This window comes from Schistocerca serialis, chromosome 6 (assembly GCF_023864345.2).
Source record: "Schistocerca serialis cubense isolate TAMUIC-IGC-003099 chromosome 6, iqSchSeri2.2, whole genome shotgun sequence".
In the NCBI taxonomy this organism is placed as follows: Eukaryota; Metazoa; Arthropoda; class Insecta; order Orthoptera; family Acrididae; genus Schistocerca; species Schistocerca serialis.
In genome coordinates this window covers 118,044,066-118,062,123 of record NC_064643.1, presented here as the reverse complement: position 1 = coordinate 118,062,123, position 18,058 = coordinate 118,044,066, and the positions used below count along the sequence as shown (strand labels likewise).

At 41.5% G+C, this 18,058-nt stretch overlaps 1 protein-coding gene across 1 annotated transcript in view; it reads right to left on the bottom strand.

Moving 5' to 3' along the window:
• The window catches only part of LOC126483762 (membrane metallo-endopeptidase-like 1), a 302,629-nt gene that overhangs the window by 167,523 nt on the left and 117,048 nt on the right, over nucleotides 1–18,058 (bottom strand). Inside the window, exon 5 of the mRNA XM_050106909.1 lies at nucleotides 2,106–2,214. Coding sequence (XP_049962866.1) covers nucleotides 2,106–2,214 — 109 coding nt within the window. The remainder of the gene's footprint in view (nucleotides 1–2,105; nucleotides 2,215–18,058) is intronic.

The window sequence follows — 18,058 nt, the reverse complement described above, 5'->3', positions numbered from 1 at the left end:
AAAATTACAGTCCAATATTCTTAACACTGGATTGCTGCAGAATTCTTGAACATATTCTCATTTCAAATATAATAAAGTTCCATTAGATGGAAAACCTTCCATCCACAAATCAGCACAGTTTTGGACAGCAATGCCTAAGCAAAATGCAGCTTGTCCATTCCTCACAGAATATCCAGTGAACTATGGAAGAAGGAAGGAAGGAAGATTGGGTTTAATGTCCCATTGACATTGAGGTCATTAGAGATGGAGCACAAGCTTGGATTGTGTCAAGAGTGGGGAAGGAAACTGGCCATGCCCTTTCAAAGGAACCACACATCTGTCTGGGGCAATTTAGGGAAATCATGGAAATCCTAAATCTGGATAGCCAGTGAGGGTTTGAACCACTGTCCTCCCAAATGTGAGTCCAGAGTGGTAGCCACTGTGCAGTCTCATCCAATGTGAACTATGGATGAAGGGCAATAGACAGATTACATATTCCCAAATTTCAGAAAAGCATTTGACATGGTGGCTCACTGCAGGCTATTAACGAAGGTATGAACATGTGGAACAGGTTCCCAGATATGTGACTGGCTATAAAACTTACTGAGTAATCAGACCCAGTATACTGTCCTCAATGGCTAGTGTTCATTAGAGAGAAGGGTATCATCAGGAGTGCCTCAGGGAAGTCTGATAGGGCAGCTCTTATTCTCTATATACATAAATAATCTGACAGACAGGGTGGGCAGGAATCTGTGGCTGTTTGTTGATGATGCTGTGGTGTGCAGGAAGGTGCTGTCATTAAGTGACTGTTGGAGGATACAAGATGACTTAGACAAATTTTCTAGTTGGTGTAATAAATGGCAGTTAGATTTTAATGAATTACAAGTAGGTTATTGCAGTTGAGTAGTAAAAACAATCCTATAATGTTTGAATACATTAGTAATGTGCTACTCGACACAGTCAGGTTGAATAGTATACAGGTGTAAAGTTGCAAAGCAATACGAAATGGAAAGAGCATGTGAGGATCATAGTGAGGAAAGAGAATGGTTGACTTTGGATTATTGGAAAGGAGAACAGTTATACAACACTATGTGACCCACATTTGAGGACTGCTGAGGTCAGATTAAGGAAGACATGAAAGTAATTCAGAGGTGTGCTGCTAGATTTGTTACTGGTAGATTTGATGAACATGCAAGTATTATGAAGATGATTTAGGAAGTCAAAAGAATATCCCTGGAGGGGATGAGATTTTTTCTCAAGAAATGCTTTTGAGAAAATTTAGAGAACTGGATTTTAAGCGGACAGCAGAACAATTATACTGCCACCAACATACATTTTGCATAAGGACCATGAATATGAAAGAAATTAGGGCTCATATGGAGGCATACAGACCATGGTTTTTCTGTTGCTCTATTTGTGAGTGGAACAGGAAATGAATTGACTTTTAGTGGTGCAGCATACCCTCCACCACAGACTGTATGGTAGCTTGCAAAGTATGTACATACATGTAGATGTAGATAGAGTGCATTCCTCATTAAATAAAGCATATTAATATCAAATGTGGATAAAATTTTTGAAAAAGTACATTTGGTGCACAACATTGTATGGAAGTGAGTCACTGGCTGAAGAAAAGTGGAAAAGAAGAGAATCAGAGGGTTTGAGATGTGGTGTTACAGATGAAAGCTAAATGAGGAGCTCCTCCAGAAAATAGGAATATGTGGGAAATGTTAACCAGAAGAAGCTATAAGATGATGGGACATTTGTTAAGAAATCAAGAAATAACTTGTATGGTACCAGAGGCAATGCACAGAACATCAAACAAATAATAACCAATTATCTTATGCCTTGAGTACTAATTTAAAAAGATGCCTATTGGAAGAAAAGTTAGTAAAAATAAAAATGTAGTGTTATTCACCAAGACTGAGTAGACACTTTCTATTTTGTTATGTTCAATCATAAATAAATAGCAAGCAGTTTCATGTCAGGCAGTGGGCTATGAGATACAGACAGCGCAGCAGCTGCACAATCAATATAAAAGCTTAAGGTCATGTTGTTAGGCAGAGAAGAATATCCCTTTTGTGAGAGTAATGGAGTTGAATAAAATCAATGTTTCATCCAAGACTCACCTATTATATTTTATCAATGTAGAGAAAAGATCAGCAAATTTTGAGCGGAAGTCCTTCCATTCATCATTATCAAATGAGAAGTTTCCAATGTTATTCATTACCTTTCGTACTGTAAAAAAAGGAAACAATAAGAATACAATATAAGTTCTAGTGCTCATTCAAATATTATGTTTATTTCTTTTGCATCCACTTGATATACTATATGATGCGCATAATAACTACAAATAATTTCTAATGTTGCACAATTTAACTACAACACAAGCTTGGTAGGAGATAATAAAATAAATATCTATATTCTTAGAGACGTTTTTACAAATTTATGCATCATGTTTGTCCTCTTCAAAATAGTTCTAGACTAAAGAACAAAAACAATGCCCTTTCAAGTGGTTTTCGAGATGGGGAATAAAAAGAACAGGGTCTAAAATATTCTGAATAGCTGAATGCTCACTGATGGAAACTGTTGCATTACAATGCATTGTTTTAGTGCAATATTCAACTGCATGCAGTGTCTGTACGCATGAGTCATTCAAGGAGTTGACAAACAGAACTTCATTTCAGATTCTCCCAACACACATCTAGGAATTGCATCAAGTTCAATGTGGTAATGGGCCAAGGGCATGATTCAACCTAGTTGCCAATAGAATGCTACAGTTTTCTTGGTTCACACAAGTCTCATTACATCTCATAAAAAATCTCCTCAAACAATGTAATGCAAAAAGTACACTACTGGCCATTAAAATGATAACACCCAGAACAATAGCAAATAATGAAAGTTTACTTCTGTGTATATAGTACACTAAAAAAGATGTAATTAAATTTGTATATGACTTGAGGTATACTATATTTTACAGACTATAAGACACAGACTTTTTTTTTTCAAAGAATTACCTCCAAAATTCAGGTGCATCTTACACCCAAAATTAATATAAAAATGTCCAGTGTTTGATTTAAAATTCCCACCAGTCTTACAAATGGTCATATATTCAATGTTGCAGGAAACATATCTCTATTTGGCAACACTGGATTCAACCAGCAGCAGCGTGCACCGATGCAACAAACGAGAGTTATAGGGAATTACAAGCTTCCTAACACTGTCTCCTTCCCATCTGCCATCAAAAACCCACAACAATGCCTAGTCTATGATGTGTCATTGCAGTCTGCAATGCCAGTGAATGTGAATTGAAAGTTATTTGTATTATGGGAAAGAATACAACATTTCTAAAAGTAGCTAGTTTTGTAATGGAAAAAAATAGGTATTCATATGATACGAGCTATAAAGTTAAAGTAATAGCTCAGGCAGAACAACATCAAAACAGAGCAGCTGAGCAGCATTTTTGACTTCTACCAACAGGAAAAAACTATATTCGATTAGTGAGCTTGCGAGGAACATCTGAAAAAAAAAAAAAAAAATGGGGAAGACTAAATGCGCAAATACAGGACTGAATGCAAAATGGTCAAAACTAGAAGATGATGTATTGTAATGGATTCAAGGTCACCATCAAAATGGCGCTGGAATTAATACAAAAATGATTCAAATACACACTCATAAGCTAGCACAAAAGTGGAACTTAACAGACTTTAAGATTGGATTTGATTGGTGCTACAGGTTTGTGAAGCATCATGGACTTAGCATGTGAAAGAGGAAATATTATCTTTCCATTGCTTTATTATTCAGCATTGAGAATACCAGTGTGAAACTAACCCAAAGGGTGAATATGGACAAAATTCCTGACATTTGATGCGCAACAGAACTGTTGCCATGAACAAGTGGACATGAAAAAATGCACTACATTGTTGTCCTTTCATATTGTGCTGATGTTACTAAACTTAATCCAATGTTCATTTTCAAGTGCAAAACAATGCCTAAACCATTTTAAATAATGCCAAGTGTTGTTAAGATAAATGACATGGGTTGGATGGATGAGGCTGGTATGAAATTGTGGATTAAAACAGTATAGGAGAGAAGGAAAGGTGTTTTATTGCAGAAGAGTTCTCTTCTTGTGCTACATCAGTTTAGTAGTCATTTGAAAAATTCTGTGAAAAAGAAATTGAGACAGAGAAATACAGAGCTAGCTGTTATTCTGGGAGGACTTACTTCATAATTGCAACCTCTTGATCTCTTGATAAATAAACCATTCAAAGTGTATATGGGAGAGGAATTGAACAAATGGATGATTGATGAAACTCAACCTGAATTCTTGCTGAAGGGAGCTTTGAAAAACCTACAATCAAACGAGTGTGGCAGTGGATAAAACAGCCATGGTCTAGAGTGAGAGAAAATATTATTGTTAAATTTTTAAGAAGTAATGCTCTCGATGGCAGTGAAGACCATCTTATATATGGAGAAGGCAATGATGATGACAAAGAGGAAGAAGAAGAAGAAGAAGAAGAAGAAGAAGAAGGAAGTCCAGATGACAATTTTCAGGGATTTTAAAGGTCAGTTCAGTTTTATAAACTAAGGATTTTTTTAGTCCTGCTTTGTAATCTAATAATAATAATAATGGTAAAAACATTATTTAAAAAAAAATGCTTAAAAATTAAGGTGTGTCTTACAGTCCGTAGCATCTTATATTACATTAAATATGGTACAGGGTGCGAATTTTAGTACACAGAGTTGCCAACTCAGGCAGCATCAATGGCTCTAATGAAACTGAGCTTCTACATCTACATCTATACTCCACAAATCACTGAAGTGCTTGGCAAAGCGTACCTATTGTACCAGTCATCAAGGCTTCTTCCTGTTCCATTCATGGGAAGAATGATTGCTTAAATGCTTTGTGGTTCTTATGACTGACATCTGTAGGCAGCAGTAGTACATTTCTAGATTCCTTAATTAAAGCTAGTTCTTGAAGCTTTGTAGGTAGGCTTTCATGAGATAGTTTGCATCTGTCTTCAAGTATCTGCCATATCATTTTCCCAACAACTCTGTGATGCTCTCCCATGGGTCAAACAAATCTGTGGCTGTTTCTACTGAACTTAGTCATATATGTTCAATATCCCTTGTTAGTCTCATTTGTGAGAGGTCCAACACACAAGAGGCAATACTCTAGGATATGCCACATGAGTGTTTTGTAAGGCACCTTTGGTCTGATCTATGACTGATCCTCTGTGATAATTCCATTTCACACCTACATCTACATCGATATTCCTCAGTCCACCTTATGGTGCATCATGGAAGGTACCCTGTACCACCACTAGACATTTTCTTTCCCAATCCATTTACAAATATAAATAGGCAAAATTGACTGTCCATATGCCTTCATATGAGTCTTGATTTCTCGTATCTTATATTAGTGGTCCTTACGTGCATTGTATGTTGGAGGCAACAGAATTATTCTGCATCAGCTTCAAATGCTGGTTCTCTAAAGTGCATGGTGTACACACACATGCAAGGCCACAGCTATTTTAACACTAACTTTATGAACAGTTGCCCTGAGAAGGCAGGTGTGTATGGAAAGGAAAGAATTGGGGTAGCTTGACTTGTCTCCAGGGATTCCCATTTGAGTTCCCAATGCATGTCTGTAACACTTGCATGTTGTTTGAATCTACCAGTAACAAATCTCTGAAATGCTTTGATATCTTCCTTTAATCCGACCTGTTATGGATCCCAAACATTTGAGCAGTACTCAAGAACAGTTGCACTAGCATCCTATATGTGGTCTCCTTTACAGATGCACACACTTTCCTAGAATTCTCCCAATAAACTGAAGTCCACCATTCACCTTTCCTTCTACAATCCTCACATGCTCATTCTATCTCATATTGCTTTGCAATATTACCCCCAGATATTTAAATGACATGACTGTGTCAGGCAGGACACTACTAGTGCTTTATCAGAACATTACGGGTTTGTTTTTCTTGCTCATGTGCACTAACTTACATTTTTCTATGTTTGGAGCTAGCTGCCATTCATCACACTAACTAGAAATTATGTCTAAGTCATCTAGTGTTGTCCCACAGTCACTCAATGATGACACTTTACCATACATCACAGCATCATCAGCAAACAACTGCAGATTGCTTACCATCCTGTCCACCAAATCATTTACGTATACAGAGAAAAACAGCCATCCTATCACACTTCCCTGGGGCACTCCTGATGATACCCTTGTCCCTGATGAATATTCACTGTCGAGGACAACATACTGGGTTCTATAATTTAAGAAGTCTTCGAGTCACTTGCATATCTGTGAACCTATTCCACCTTCTTTAAGAGCCAGCAGTGGGGCACCATGTCAAACACTTTCCCAAAATCTAGAAATATGGAATCTTTCTGTTGCCCTTCATCTATAGTTCACAGTATATCATGTAAGAAATCCCTCAACTAGAATTAAATTGAGGCAATTCTCCATGATTTTCATTTATGAATCCCTGTTTTTGTTTTGTATGCCTCTATTATAGTACCTGTCTCATTCGTGAGTGTCAGGACATTGGTCCCACTAACAGAGTTCACACATGACTACAATTTTTTTCAAATATTATGAGACATCTTTTGATAATATTTTGCTATAATAGTTGTTGAAGACTTTAGCCAAATATGTTTCCTCGAGTATCTCTATCTATAGCTCTAAACTTCATTTTTAACCTATTATGAAGTAGCCTATTTTTCTTTACAAGTTTATTTATAGTGATTGTAGACTATGGACAGTCCCTCCCATCATGAACTGTTTATGATCTGTATGCTCCTGCAGTAAACTAAATGTTTCAAGTTCCTGCCTGAGATATGACACTACTGTCTTCTTATCTACTTTGCTGAACATTTCAATCTTTCGACTTGTTTCAGTTGAATGAGGCTTCTAGACACACAGTGTGTGCCTGATGATCGTTTCCAAATCCTGTTGCCATTTCTCTAAGGAGCACTATTATTTATCAGACATTCAAAATATCGACTATTAACACACCCCTATCTTTTTCTGGCTGCTTCCTCCTGATATGGGAGACAGCACACAGCACACCAGTCTTCACAGTAGGTGAAGTGAGTCTCATTGGCTCAGTTTCAGTTCCAGTGGAAGACAGCACCTCAAACTTGTAGTTAGGGGATAGGTGGTGATAGGTGTAACACACTAAAATCTCCCTAGTCCCTGTCTCCCTTATGCAGTGAGCATGGACCTACCACTAACATACAACTCACAGTCAAGAGGATGAGTGGTGATACATCCTGTGTTCCCTGTGGAGGAGAGGTATCCACAGGAGAGGGCAGTAATTAATCACGTTTTCTATTTGTGCTACACGACTCTCAACAGACATCACAACACACCTATTTGCAGCAGCTTCCCACTGCTTAACAATAGTCAGGCCTATTTCCAGCTACTTACCAACAGCAATTAACTCATCCTGTGTGCGATAACAGCTCTCACACTGGGGCTGCCTTGTGGCTGGTGCAGTGTTTTACAAAACAATAAACACATTACTTTAAACTAAGCTTGCTGCTGAGTCTTGTGATTTCTCAATTTGTTGTGTTACACATATCACCAGTTCCCTCTAGGAACTGAAGTGATAAACAACCAACAAAGAGACTTCTCTTATAAGAGATTTCTTGAGAGAAACCCTACAATAAAAGTCTGGTCTCTGAAACTACATGGAACGCTTTTTTGTTGAAGCTATGGTCACTAACAAACACAAAAATAGCTTAAATCCATGAATACCATAAAAATGAATGTATGTATGTACATTCCACATCTCCTCCTAAACCACTGGGCCAATTTCAACCAAACTTTGTACACATATCACTTACTGTCTGGAAAGAGCCGTTATGAGGGTAAGAAACACCTATCTGTCAAAGCTGTGGGGTGGGGGTGAAAAAGAAGTCAAGTCCACAATGGATGAATAACCAGATTTTATTCATCCAGCAGTTGAGAATGAGAGCACTTAGCGACTTGCAGCAAACTTTGCACATACATTTTAAATCTTTATATGAAACTTTTTTTTCACTCACAACCCTGACAAATTACTACATTTTGCTGTCAATGCAGTAAAACTGCTGCATCAGGCATGATGTTCTAATTTATTACTTCTATAGTACTAACTGTTTTTGCAGCACATTTTGCAGTCAGTATCCACTGAATGTACCTGCAAAATTATGTCACTGTACAACAAAAAACTCAGGAGACATGACATCATAAACATTGAGATACATGAAAAAGAAAATTCAGGGCAAAAATCACTACGATACAGATACACTATGTTTATAAATATGTGGGCAAAGCCATGGTAAAAAGCTCCTCCTAAACCCCTGGATTGATTTTAACCAAACTTGGTACACATACCACTTATTACCTGGAAAGAAATTCTGTGGAAGTAGGAACCAGTAACCTTCTACTGGGGCAGGAGTGACAATGTGGAGAGAGGGTGGGATAGGAGGACGTAGACAGGCAGAGAGGGGGAAGGACGAGATAGACTGGGGGGGGGGGGTATAGCAAAGAGAGGGGAGAGGAGGAAATGAACAGAGAAAGGAAAGAGGAAGAGATGGCCACAGAGAGGGAAGAGGGGAGGAGATGGCCAGAGGGAGGGAGGAGGAAAAAATGGACAGAGAGAGGGGAGGGATAAATGGACAAAGAGGAGGAAAAAGGAGATGTGACATGGACCCAACAGGTCGTAGGAAGTACCCTGCAGAAATATTTAGCATTTAGGATTTTAGCATTTTAGGATTTCGTGCATGAACTGAGCTCTCTGCTATGTCCCACAAATGTTCTGTGGGATTCATATCAGGCAGTATGGGTGGCCGAATCATTTGCTCGAGCTGTCCAGAATCTTCTTCAAACCAATTGCAAACAATTGTCTCCTGCTGACATGGCACATTGTCATCCAAAAAATTCCCCTTGGTGACATCGTGGGACCATGGCTTCGTGAGGTCTATGCCACGCTTGAACCCTATCATCGGCTCTTCTACATCTACATCTAAATCTACGTGATTACTCTGCTATTCACAATAAAGTGCCTGGCGTAGGGTTCAATGAACCACCTTCAAGCTGTCTCTCTACCGTTCCACTTTCGAACGGCGCGCGGGAAAACGAGAACTTAAATTTTTCTGCGCGAGCCCTTATTTCTCTTATTTTATCATTATGATCATTTCTCCCTATGTAGGTGGGTGCCAACAGAATGTTTTCGCAATTGGAGGAGAAAACTGGTGTTTGAAATTTCATGACAACATCCCGTAGCAACAAAAAACGCCCTCATTTTAATGATTGCCACTCCAATTCACGTATTATGTCTGTGGCACTATCTCCCCTATTTCGCGATAGCACAAAACAAGCTGTCTTTCTTAGTACTTTTTCGCTGTCATCCGTCAGTCCCACCTGATGCAGATCCCACACCGCACAGCAGTACTCTAGAATAGGGTGGACAAGTGTGGTGTAAGCAGTCTCTTTAGTAGACCTGTTGCACCTTCTAAGAGTTCTGCCAATGAATTGCAGACTTTGGTTGGCTCTACCCACAACATTATCTATGTGACCGTTCCAATTTAGGGTATTTGTAATTGTGAACCCCTAAGTATTTAGTTGAATTTACAGTCTTCAAGTTTGTGTGACTTATCGCGTAATCGAAATTTAGTGAATTTCTTTTAGTACTCATGTGAATAACTTCACACTTTTCTTTCTTCAGGGTCAATTGCCACTATTCGCACCATACAGATGTCTTACTTACATCATTTTGCAATTCGTTTTGATCATCTGATGGCTTTACAAGACGGTAAATGACAGTATCATCTGCAGACATCTGAGATGGGTACTGAGACTGTCTCCTATGTCGTTAATATAAATCAGGAACAATAGAGGACCTATAACACTTCCTTGGGGAACGCCGTATATTATTTATATTTTACTCGATGACTTTCCGTCTATTACTGCGAACTGTGACTTTTCTGACAGGAAATCACGAATCCAGTCGCACAACGGAGGCGATATTCCATAGGCACGCAGTTTGGTTAGAAGACACTTGTGAGGAACGATGTCGAAAGCCTTCTAGAAATCTAAAAATATGGAATCAATTTGACATCCCCTGTCGATAGCACTCATTAGTTCATGAGTATAAAGAGCTAGTTGTGTTCCGCAAGAACGATATTTTCTGAATTCTTGCTGACTACGTGTCAATAAATCGTTTTCTTCTAGGTACTTCATAATGTTCGAATACAGTATATGTTCCAAACCCTACTGCAAATCTACGTTAGTGATATGGGTCTGTAATTCAGGGGATTACTCCTACTTCCATTTTTGGGTATTGGTGTGACTTGAGCAATTTTCCAGTTTTTAGGTACGGCCGGATCTTTCTGTGAGAAAGTGGTTGTATACAATTGCTAAATATGGAGCTATTGTGTCAGCATACTCTGACTGGTATACAATCTGGACCAGAAGCCTTGCTTTTATTTAGTGATTTAAGCTGCTTTGCGACACCGAGGCCGGCCAGAGTGGCCGAGCAGTTCTAAGCGCTTCAGTCCGGAACCACGCTGCTGCTACGGTCGCAGGTTTGAATCCTGCCTCAGGCACTGATGTGTGTGATGTCCTTAGGTTAATTAGGTTTAAGTAGTTCTAAGTCTAGGGGACTGACGACCTCAGACGTTGAAGTCCCATAATGCTTAGAGCCATTTGAACCATTTTTTTTAGCGACACCGAGGATATCTATTTCTATGTTTCTCATCTTGACAGTTGGTCTTGATTGGAATTCAGGAATATTTACTTCGTCTTCTTTGGTGAAGGAGTTTCGGAAATTCGTGTTTAATAACTCTGCTTTAGTGGCACTGTCATCAATGACTTCACCGTTGTTATTGTGCAGTGAAGGTCTTGCGTCTTGCCACTGGTGTGCTTTATGTATGACCAGAATCACTTTGGGTTTGCTGCCAGATTTTGAGACAGAGTTTTGCTGTAAAAATTATTGAAAGTATCTCACATTTCGAACTTCTGCAAAACTTTCCCAGTCTTTGGGACTCTGCGTTCTTTTAAATTTGGCATGCTTTTTTTTCTGCTTCTGCAACAACGATCTGACCCGTTTTGTATACCATGGGGGATTAGTACCATCACTTATTAATTTATGTGGTATGCATCTCTCAATTACTGTCGATACTATCTCTTTGAAATCGTTCCACAACTTTTCTACGCTTACATGATCAGATCGGAAGGAGTGCAGACTGTCTCTTAAAAAGGCGTTAAGAGCATTTTTATCAGGTGTTGTAAATATATATACTTCACGTTTCTTTTTGACGGTTGTAGGAGTTACGGTATTCAGCCTAGCAGCTACTGCCTTGTGGCCGCTAATCCCTGTAATCGTCACGGTACTCACTATTTGTTGCTAACACGTCAAGTACGGTTTCCCAACCATTTACGCTTCGAGTGGGCTCATGAACTAATTGTTCAAAATAATTTTCTGAGAAAGCATTCGATACGATTTCGGATGACGTTTTTTGCCTGCTGACGGATTTAAACGTATAATTTTTCCAGCATATCGAAGGTAGATTAAAGTCACCACCGACTATAGCTGTATGAGTGGGGTACCTATTTGAAATGAGACTCAAGTTTTCTTTGAACTGTTTAGCAACTATATCTTCTGAGTCGGGGGGTCGGTTAAACGACCCAGTTAATAGTTTAGTTCGATTGTCAAGTATAACCTCTACCCATACTATTTCGCGGCAACTATCTACTTCAATTTCACTGTAAGGCAAACTACTTCTGACAGCAATAAATACTCCACCAGCAACTGTATTTAATCTATTCTTTCTGAACACTGTTAGGTTGTTAGAAAAAAACTTCTGCTGAATTTATTTCTGGCTTTAGCCAGCTTTCTGTGCCTATAACTGTTTGAGCCTTAGTGCTTTCTATTAGGGCTTAGAGCTCTGGTTCTTTCCCAACGCAGCTATGACAACTTACAACTACAATACCGATCGTATCTACAACTGACTTGCTGTGTTTTACGTGACCCCTTTTAGACAGAGGCCCTCCAACCTAAAAGAACCGCCCAGTCCCTTCCACACAGCCCCCTCTACCCGTGTAGCCGCCTCCAGTGTGTAGTGGACTGCTGACCTATTAAGTTGAACCTGGAAACCCACCACCCGATGGCGGAAGTCAAGGAATCTGCAGCCTACATGGTCACAGAACTGCCTGAGCCTCTGGTTCAGACCCCCCACTCATCTCTGCACCAAAGGACCACAGTCGGTTCTATCGACGATGCTGCAAATGGTGAGCCCCGCCTTAATCTCGCAAGCAAGACTGGCAGTCTTCACCATTTCCACTAGCTGCCCAAAACCAGAGAGAATCTTCTTCAATCCAAAGCGATATACGTCATTGGTACCTACATGAGCCACCACCTGCATGTGGCTGCACCCTGTACTCTTCATGGCATCTGGAAGTAGCCTTTCCACATCCGGAATGACTCCTCCAGGTATGCACACGGAGTGCACACTGGCTTCCTTCCCCTCCTTGGCAGCCACGCTCCTAAGGGGCCCCATTACATGCCTAATGTTGGAGCTCCCAACTACCAGCAAACCCACCCTCTGTGAACGCCCAGACATTGTGGGCCAAGAAGCTTCCTCTGGAAAAGGGTGGATGACTGCATCTCGCTCAAAAACATTGTCAGCCACAGATAACACCCGAAACCTGTTCGTCAAACGAACCGGGAAGCCCTACGATAGGCTCCTCGGAAATTCTTTTGCTGCCTGGCAGACTTTGGTGATCTCACACTCGACCACTGGTGAGGGGTCATCCTCAGTGCAGGCAGTACCCGGGGCAGCCACAGCAGTGGACCGAACGGGGGACACGTGGGACGTGCTCGATGTCTCTTGCGCCCCCACATCCGACCCCCCGCCAGTGATGTCCCTTGGCGGCAGCTTCAAGCTGTGTGATGGAAGCCAATGCAGCCTGGAGCTGTGAACAAAGAGTCGCCAACTCAGATCGCATCTGTACACAGCAATCACAGTTCCTATCCATTACTGCAGTCGCTCCTGTTTGAAGCTCGTAAATATATACAACAAATGAACACGGTGTACTCAGCTTATTAGCAGCAGGAATTCGAAGTGCTCTCTCACTAACGGTCTAAACGACGCTGAGCCTTTCTAATCTGAGGGTCGATAGCAACGGCGGTACAGTACACTACACTGTCATTAAAAAAAATGCTTGTACCTAGTAGGCACTCGAGCACGCAAGAAATTACAAAAACAATCCACTAACTACACAGGTATCTGTAAGCAAATAAGTCGCTCCTGCTGGAAGCTCGTAAAAATATGCAACAAACGAACGGTGTACTAGCCTTCTTAGCAGCAGGAACACGAGCTGCTGTGTCACTCTTATCAACTGAAATCTGGGCTCTCTCGCCAGGCCACAGTTTTCCAGTCGTCTAGTGTACAAGCAATATGGTCACAAGCTGAAGAGAGACGCTGCAGGCGATGTCGTGATGTTAGCAAAGGCACTCGCGTCGGTCCTCTGCTGCCATAGACCATTAACGCCACACTCTCCTAACAGATAAGTGCGTCGTTACGTCCCACATTGATTTCTCCGGGTTGTTTCACACAGTGTTGCTTGTCTGTTAGCACTGACGACTACGCAAACGTCATTGCTGTCGGTCGTTAAGCGAATACCATTGGCCATTGCATTGTCCGTGTGAGAGGTAATGTCTGAAATTTGTTATTCTCAAAATGGTTCAAATGGCTCTGAACACTATGGGACTTAACATAAGAGGTCATCAGTCCCCTAGAACTTGGAACTACTTAAACCTAACTAACCTAAGGACATCACACACATCCATGCCCGAGGCAGCATTCGAACCTGCGACCGTAGCGGTCGCCCAGTTCCAGACTGAAGCGCCTAGAACCGCTCGGCCACTCTGGCCGGCTCGGTATCCTCGGCACACTCTTAACACTGTGGATCTCGGAATATCGAATTCTCAAACGATTTCCGAATTGGAATATGTGATGCGTCTAGCTCCAATCACCATTCAACGTTCAAAGTCTGTTAATTCCGGCTTGTGGTGATAATCACTTCAGAAACCTTTCCACATGAATCATCTGCGTACAAATGACAGCTCCGCCAATGCACTGCCCTTTTATACCTCGTGTAATACTACCGCCATATGTATGTGTGCACGCCGGCCGAAGTGGCCGTGCGGTTAAAGGCGCTGCAGTCTGGAACCGCAAGACCGCTATGGTCGCAGGTTCGAATCCTGCCTCGGGCATGGATGTTTGTGATGTCCTTAGGTTAGTTAGGTTTAATTAGTTCTAAGTTCTAGGGGACTAATGACCTCAGAAGTTGAGTCCCATAGTGCTCAGAGCTATTTGAACCATTTTGTATGTGTGCACGTCGCTATCCCACGGCTTTTGTCACCTCAGTGTACACTGCTGTCGAAAACGAAAACTAAATTTAACAACATACGTTAGTTATAAAATATGCTAGAGCAACTGTAAATCACAAATTACGATCTCCCACGAAATATGTTCTGCACAACACTACCATCGTCCGAAAATCCAAATAAGAAAAAAAGAAAAATGTACGTTTAAGGAGATATACACTGAAATTTGGGGTGAACGAATTTTTTCAGCTAGGATTCCACTACTAAAATTACATAAAGCGCAAATGTGGATTACAGCTAATTTTATAACAGGAAATAACATTTTCGCTGCACTCAACATTCGAAAATACACAATATATCACGACACAGGTTCGAATTTTGATACAGCTGTCACAGAAAACACGTTTAAATTTTACGAGAAAAGTCGCGTTATATACGTAAATATAAGTAAATAATGTAAGGGTTTTGTACTTAGCCGGTTTCGTGGCACTTTCTACACTAGCGTGACAAAGATGAGCACTGCAGCTCAAGTGTATCTGACTAAACTAACGTAAATTGCGCAGCAGGAGATGGCTAATAGTGTACTGCGGACGCAGATGCACACCCGTTGGCGTAACGATTTCTGCAGTGTTCCGCTTGATCAGGGTTTTCGGCGTATGGTAAAGATCATAAGCATAACATAATTTCAAGTCGATGTATAATCTGAAGTGAAGGATTATACGCGAAAATATGATAATTTTTGGTTTTTTACTTTCTGACCGAGATACCATTGCGAAACAATTCAATTCTGCATACGTTATGAGGTTATTGTCAACCGATGATGAAGCACGTGCACAACAATGAATTACGCTCACGCTAATATTATTTAACGTAAGAACGTCGTCCGATACACGCGCTTCGTAGGGACCTTATTGTGCAGTAAGGTTCATTTTAGCGCTGTGTTGTTACAGTTCCACTTAATACTTACTGTGGTGTCACCGCCAGACACCACACTTGCTAGGTGGTAGCCTTTAAATCGGCCGCGGTCCATTAGTATACGTCGGACCGGCGTGTCGCCACTGTCAGTGATAGCAGACCGAGCGCCACCACACGGCAGGTCTAGAGAGACGTACTGGCACTCGCCCCAGTTGTACAGTCTACTTTGCCAGAGATGGATCACTGACCGATACGCTCTCATTTACCGAGACGATAGTTAGCATAGCCTTCAGCTACATTTGCTATGACCTAGCAAGGCGCCGTATTCAATTGTTTTTTTTTTATGTAAAGCATGTATCATCAAGAGATATGTTCTACAATTGTGGATTAAAGTTAAGTATTACATCAACTACTTACTTCATTTGCAATTCTCAAGATATTGTCCTGTTCCAGACCTCACGCCAGTCAGCGTGTAATTAAACGCATGCATTTCGGCCTCTAGAAAAACAGTGTTGGCTCTTCTGCCAACACTACATATTGGCGACGAGCTAAATCGCGTTTGTACCAATTGTTCTTGCCTAAATTATTTGTGTCATGGCTTCGCCACAATCTCCAGATGTACTGTCCGAATTTTATCGCTTGCAGAATCAGCAGACGCAGGCCTTATTGGATGCCCTTGGGCAGCTCGTCCAGGGTCAACGTGTGATGCAAAACGATGCGGCAGCAGCCGCTCCACCACTAACTCAGCCACAACACGCTGTTGCACCACCTTATCGTCCGTATGATGCGGCACTGGAAAGCTGGACGGAGTGGTCACGCCAATTTGGATTCCATCTCGCTGCCTACAGAATTCAAGGTAATGAGCGGCAGCCTCACTTATTGTCATGTGTCGGCGTCCAGACGTACCATGTGATAGTGAAATTGTTTCCCCGACGCGACATAGCAACTCTGTCCTACGACGAAATTTTGTCTGCATTAGATGCATATTTCAAGGAATCAGTCAATATAGTTGCAAAACGGTATATGTTCTTTCGTACAAAACGTACAGCCGGTCAAACTAATCGGGAGTGGGTTGCAACTTTTCCAGGCCTTACTAGGGATTGTGCTTTTGAGTGTGAATGTGGACTCCCTTATTCAGATACTATGGTGCGTGATGCAATTGCACAGAACGTTTCTGATGTTCGTATACGGGAGCAAATTTTGAAACCAGTCAATCCCTCCCTTCAACAAGTGATAGACGTATTGGATAGGAAAGACACACTTGACTTTGCTCAGGAATCATTTGAAACTTCGCCAGCTGTGTGTCACGTTAACCGGCCCGCCGGGCGAGCTGCACGGAACAGGAACAGTAAACAGCCCTCGCGCTCATCCGCGCAGCTGCCGCCAAGCTCTCAACCACGTGTCCCGCGGCAGCAAGCAAATGCAGTGCTAAAACCATGGCCGCGGAGTGCAACCAGACATTCGCGTGAGACTTGCCCGTCACGCCAAGCTATTTGCTTGTTCTGTAATAAAAAAGGACATGTTCAGAGTGTTTGCCAGAAAAAGCTTAGATCGGACACAAAAAACCATTCCAGGCCCTTTGCTTCGCGCCGGAATCGAACCAAGAATGCTCAGGCTCGTGAACCTTCGCCCATGGACATTCATGTAGTTATTTCCCCTCCGCCCAGTGCCACTCTCTCTAACAGTGACTGTGTTCGTCCCACAAAAAGTGTGCGTCGACGTCGCCGGAAATCACGTCAATTAGAAAGTGATTCTGTACCAGTGTCTGTTCAAATTGCACGAGACAGTCGCTCTTGTCGTCAGCAGGACAATAAACTTTTTGTAGACTTGGACATTAATGGCAACGTGATACCACTCCAGCTCGATACCGGAGCTGCAGTTTCATTGATCAATCACGACAGGTACCAACAACTGGGCACACCTCCGTTGCGTGCCGCAAATGTTAAGTTAAATAGTTATTCCGGTCAGAATATCCCTGTCTTAGGACAGTGCAGCCTTCTTGCCACATACAAGGGACAAACAAAACTTGTGTCATTTTACGTACTTCGTTCTTCTTCTGCAGTGAACTTGTTTGGTTTAGATTTATTTCAGTTATTTAACTTGTCTATAGTCAATCAGGTCCTATCAGTGAACCAGACTGTGCCTTCAGACAGTGTTTCTCGTCTATGTGAAGAGTTTGCAGGCCTTGGTTGCGCTACGAACTATGAAGCACATTTGGACCTGAAAGTAAACGCGCAACCGAAATTTTTCAGAGCGCGCAATGTTCCCCACGCATTGCGTGCTGAGGTCGCAAGGACATTACACGATTTGGAATCACAAGGTGTGATTGAACGTGTGCAGGCTTCTCTCTGGGCATCACCCTTAGTAATTTTGCCAAAACCTTCCGGAAAATTGAGACTTTGTGTGGACTTCAAGGCAACAGTGAATCCACAACTAGTGATTGCAACTTTTCCTTTAACCCGCCCGGAAGATCTTTTTGACAAACTGTGCCCGGGTAAATATTTTTCGAAGTTGGACCTAGCAGATGCGTACTTGCAAATACCAGTGGACGAAGAATCCCAGCGAGTTTTGGTGGTTAACACGCATCTTGGTTTGTACTGATTCAAAAGACTGCCATTCGGGTGTGCATCCGCCCCTGCATTGTTTCAGCAATATCTGCAAACTGTTTGTGCGTCGGTCCCTACTGCAGCAAACTATCTGGACGATATTGTGATCTCCGGAAAGACGGAAGAAGAACATTTAGCCAACCTCCGAACATTATTTCAGGTCTTTCG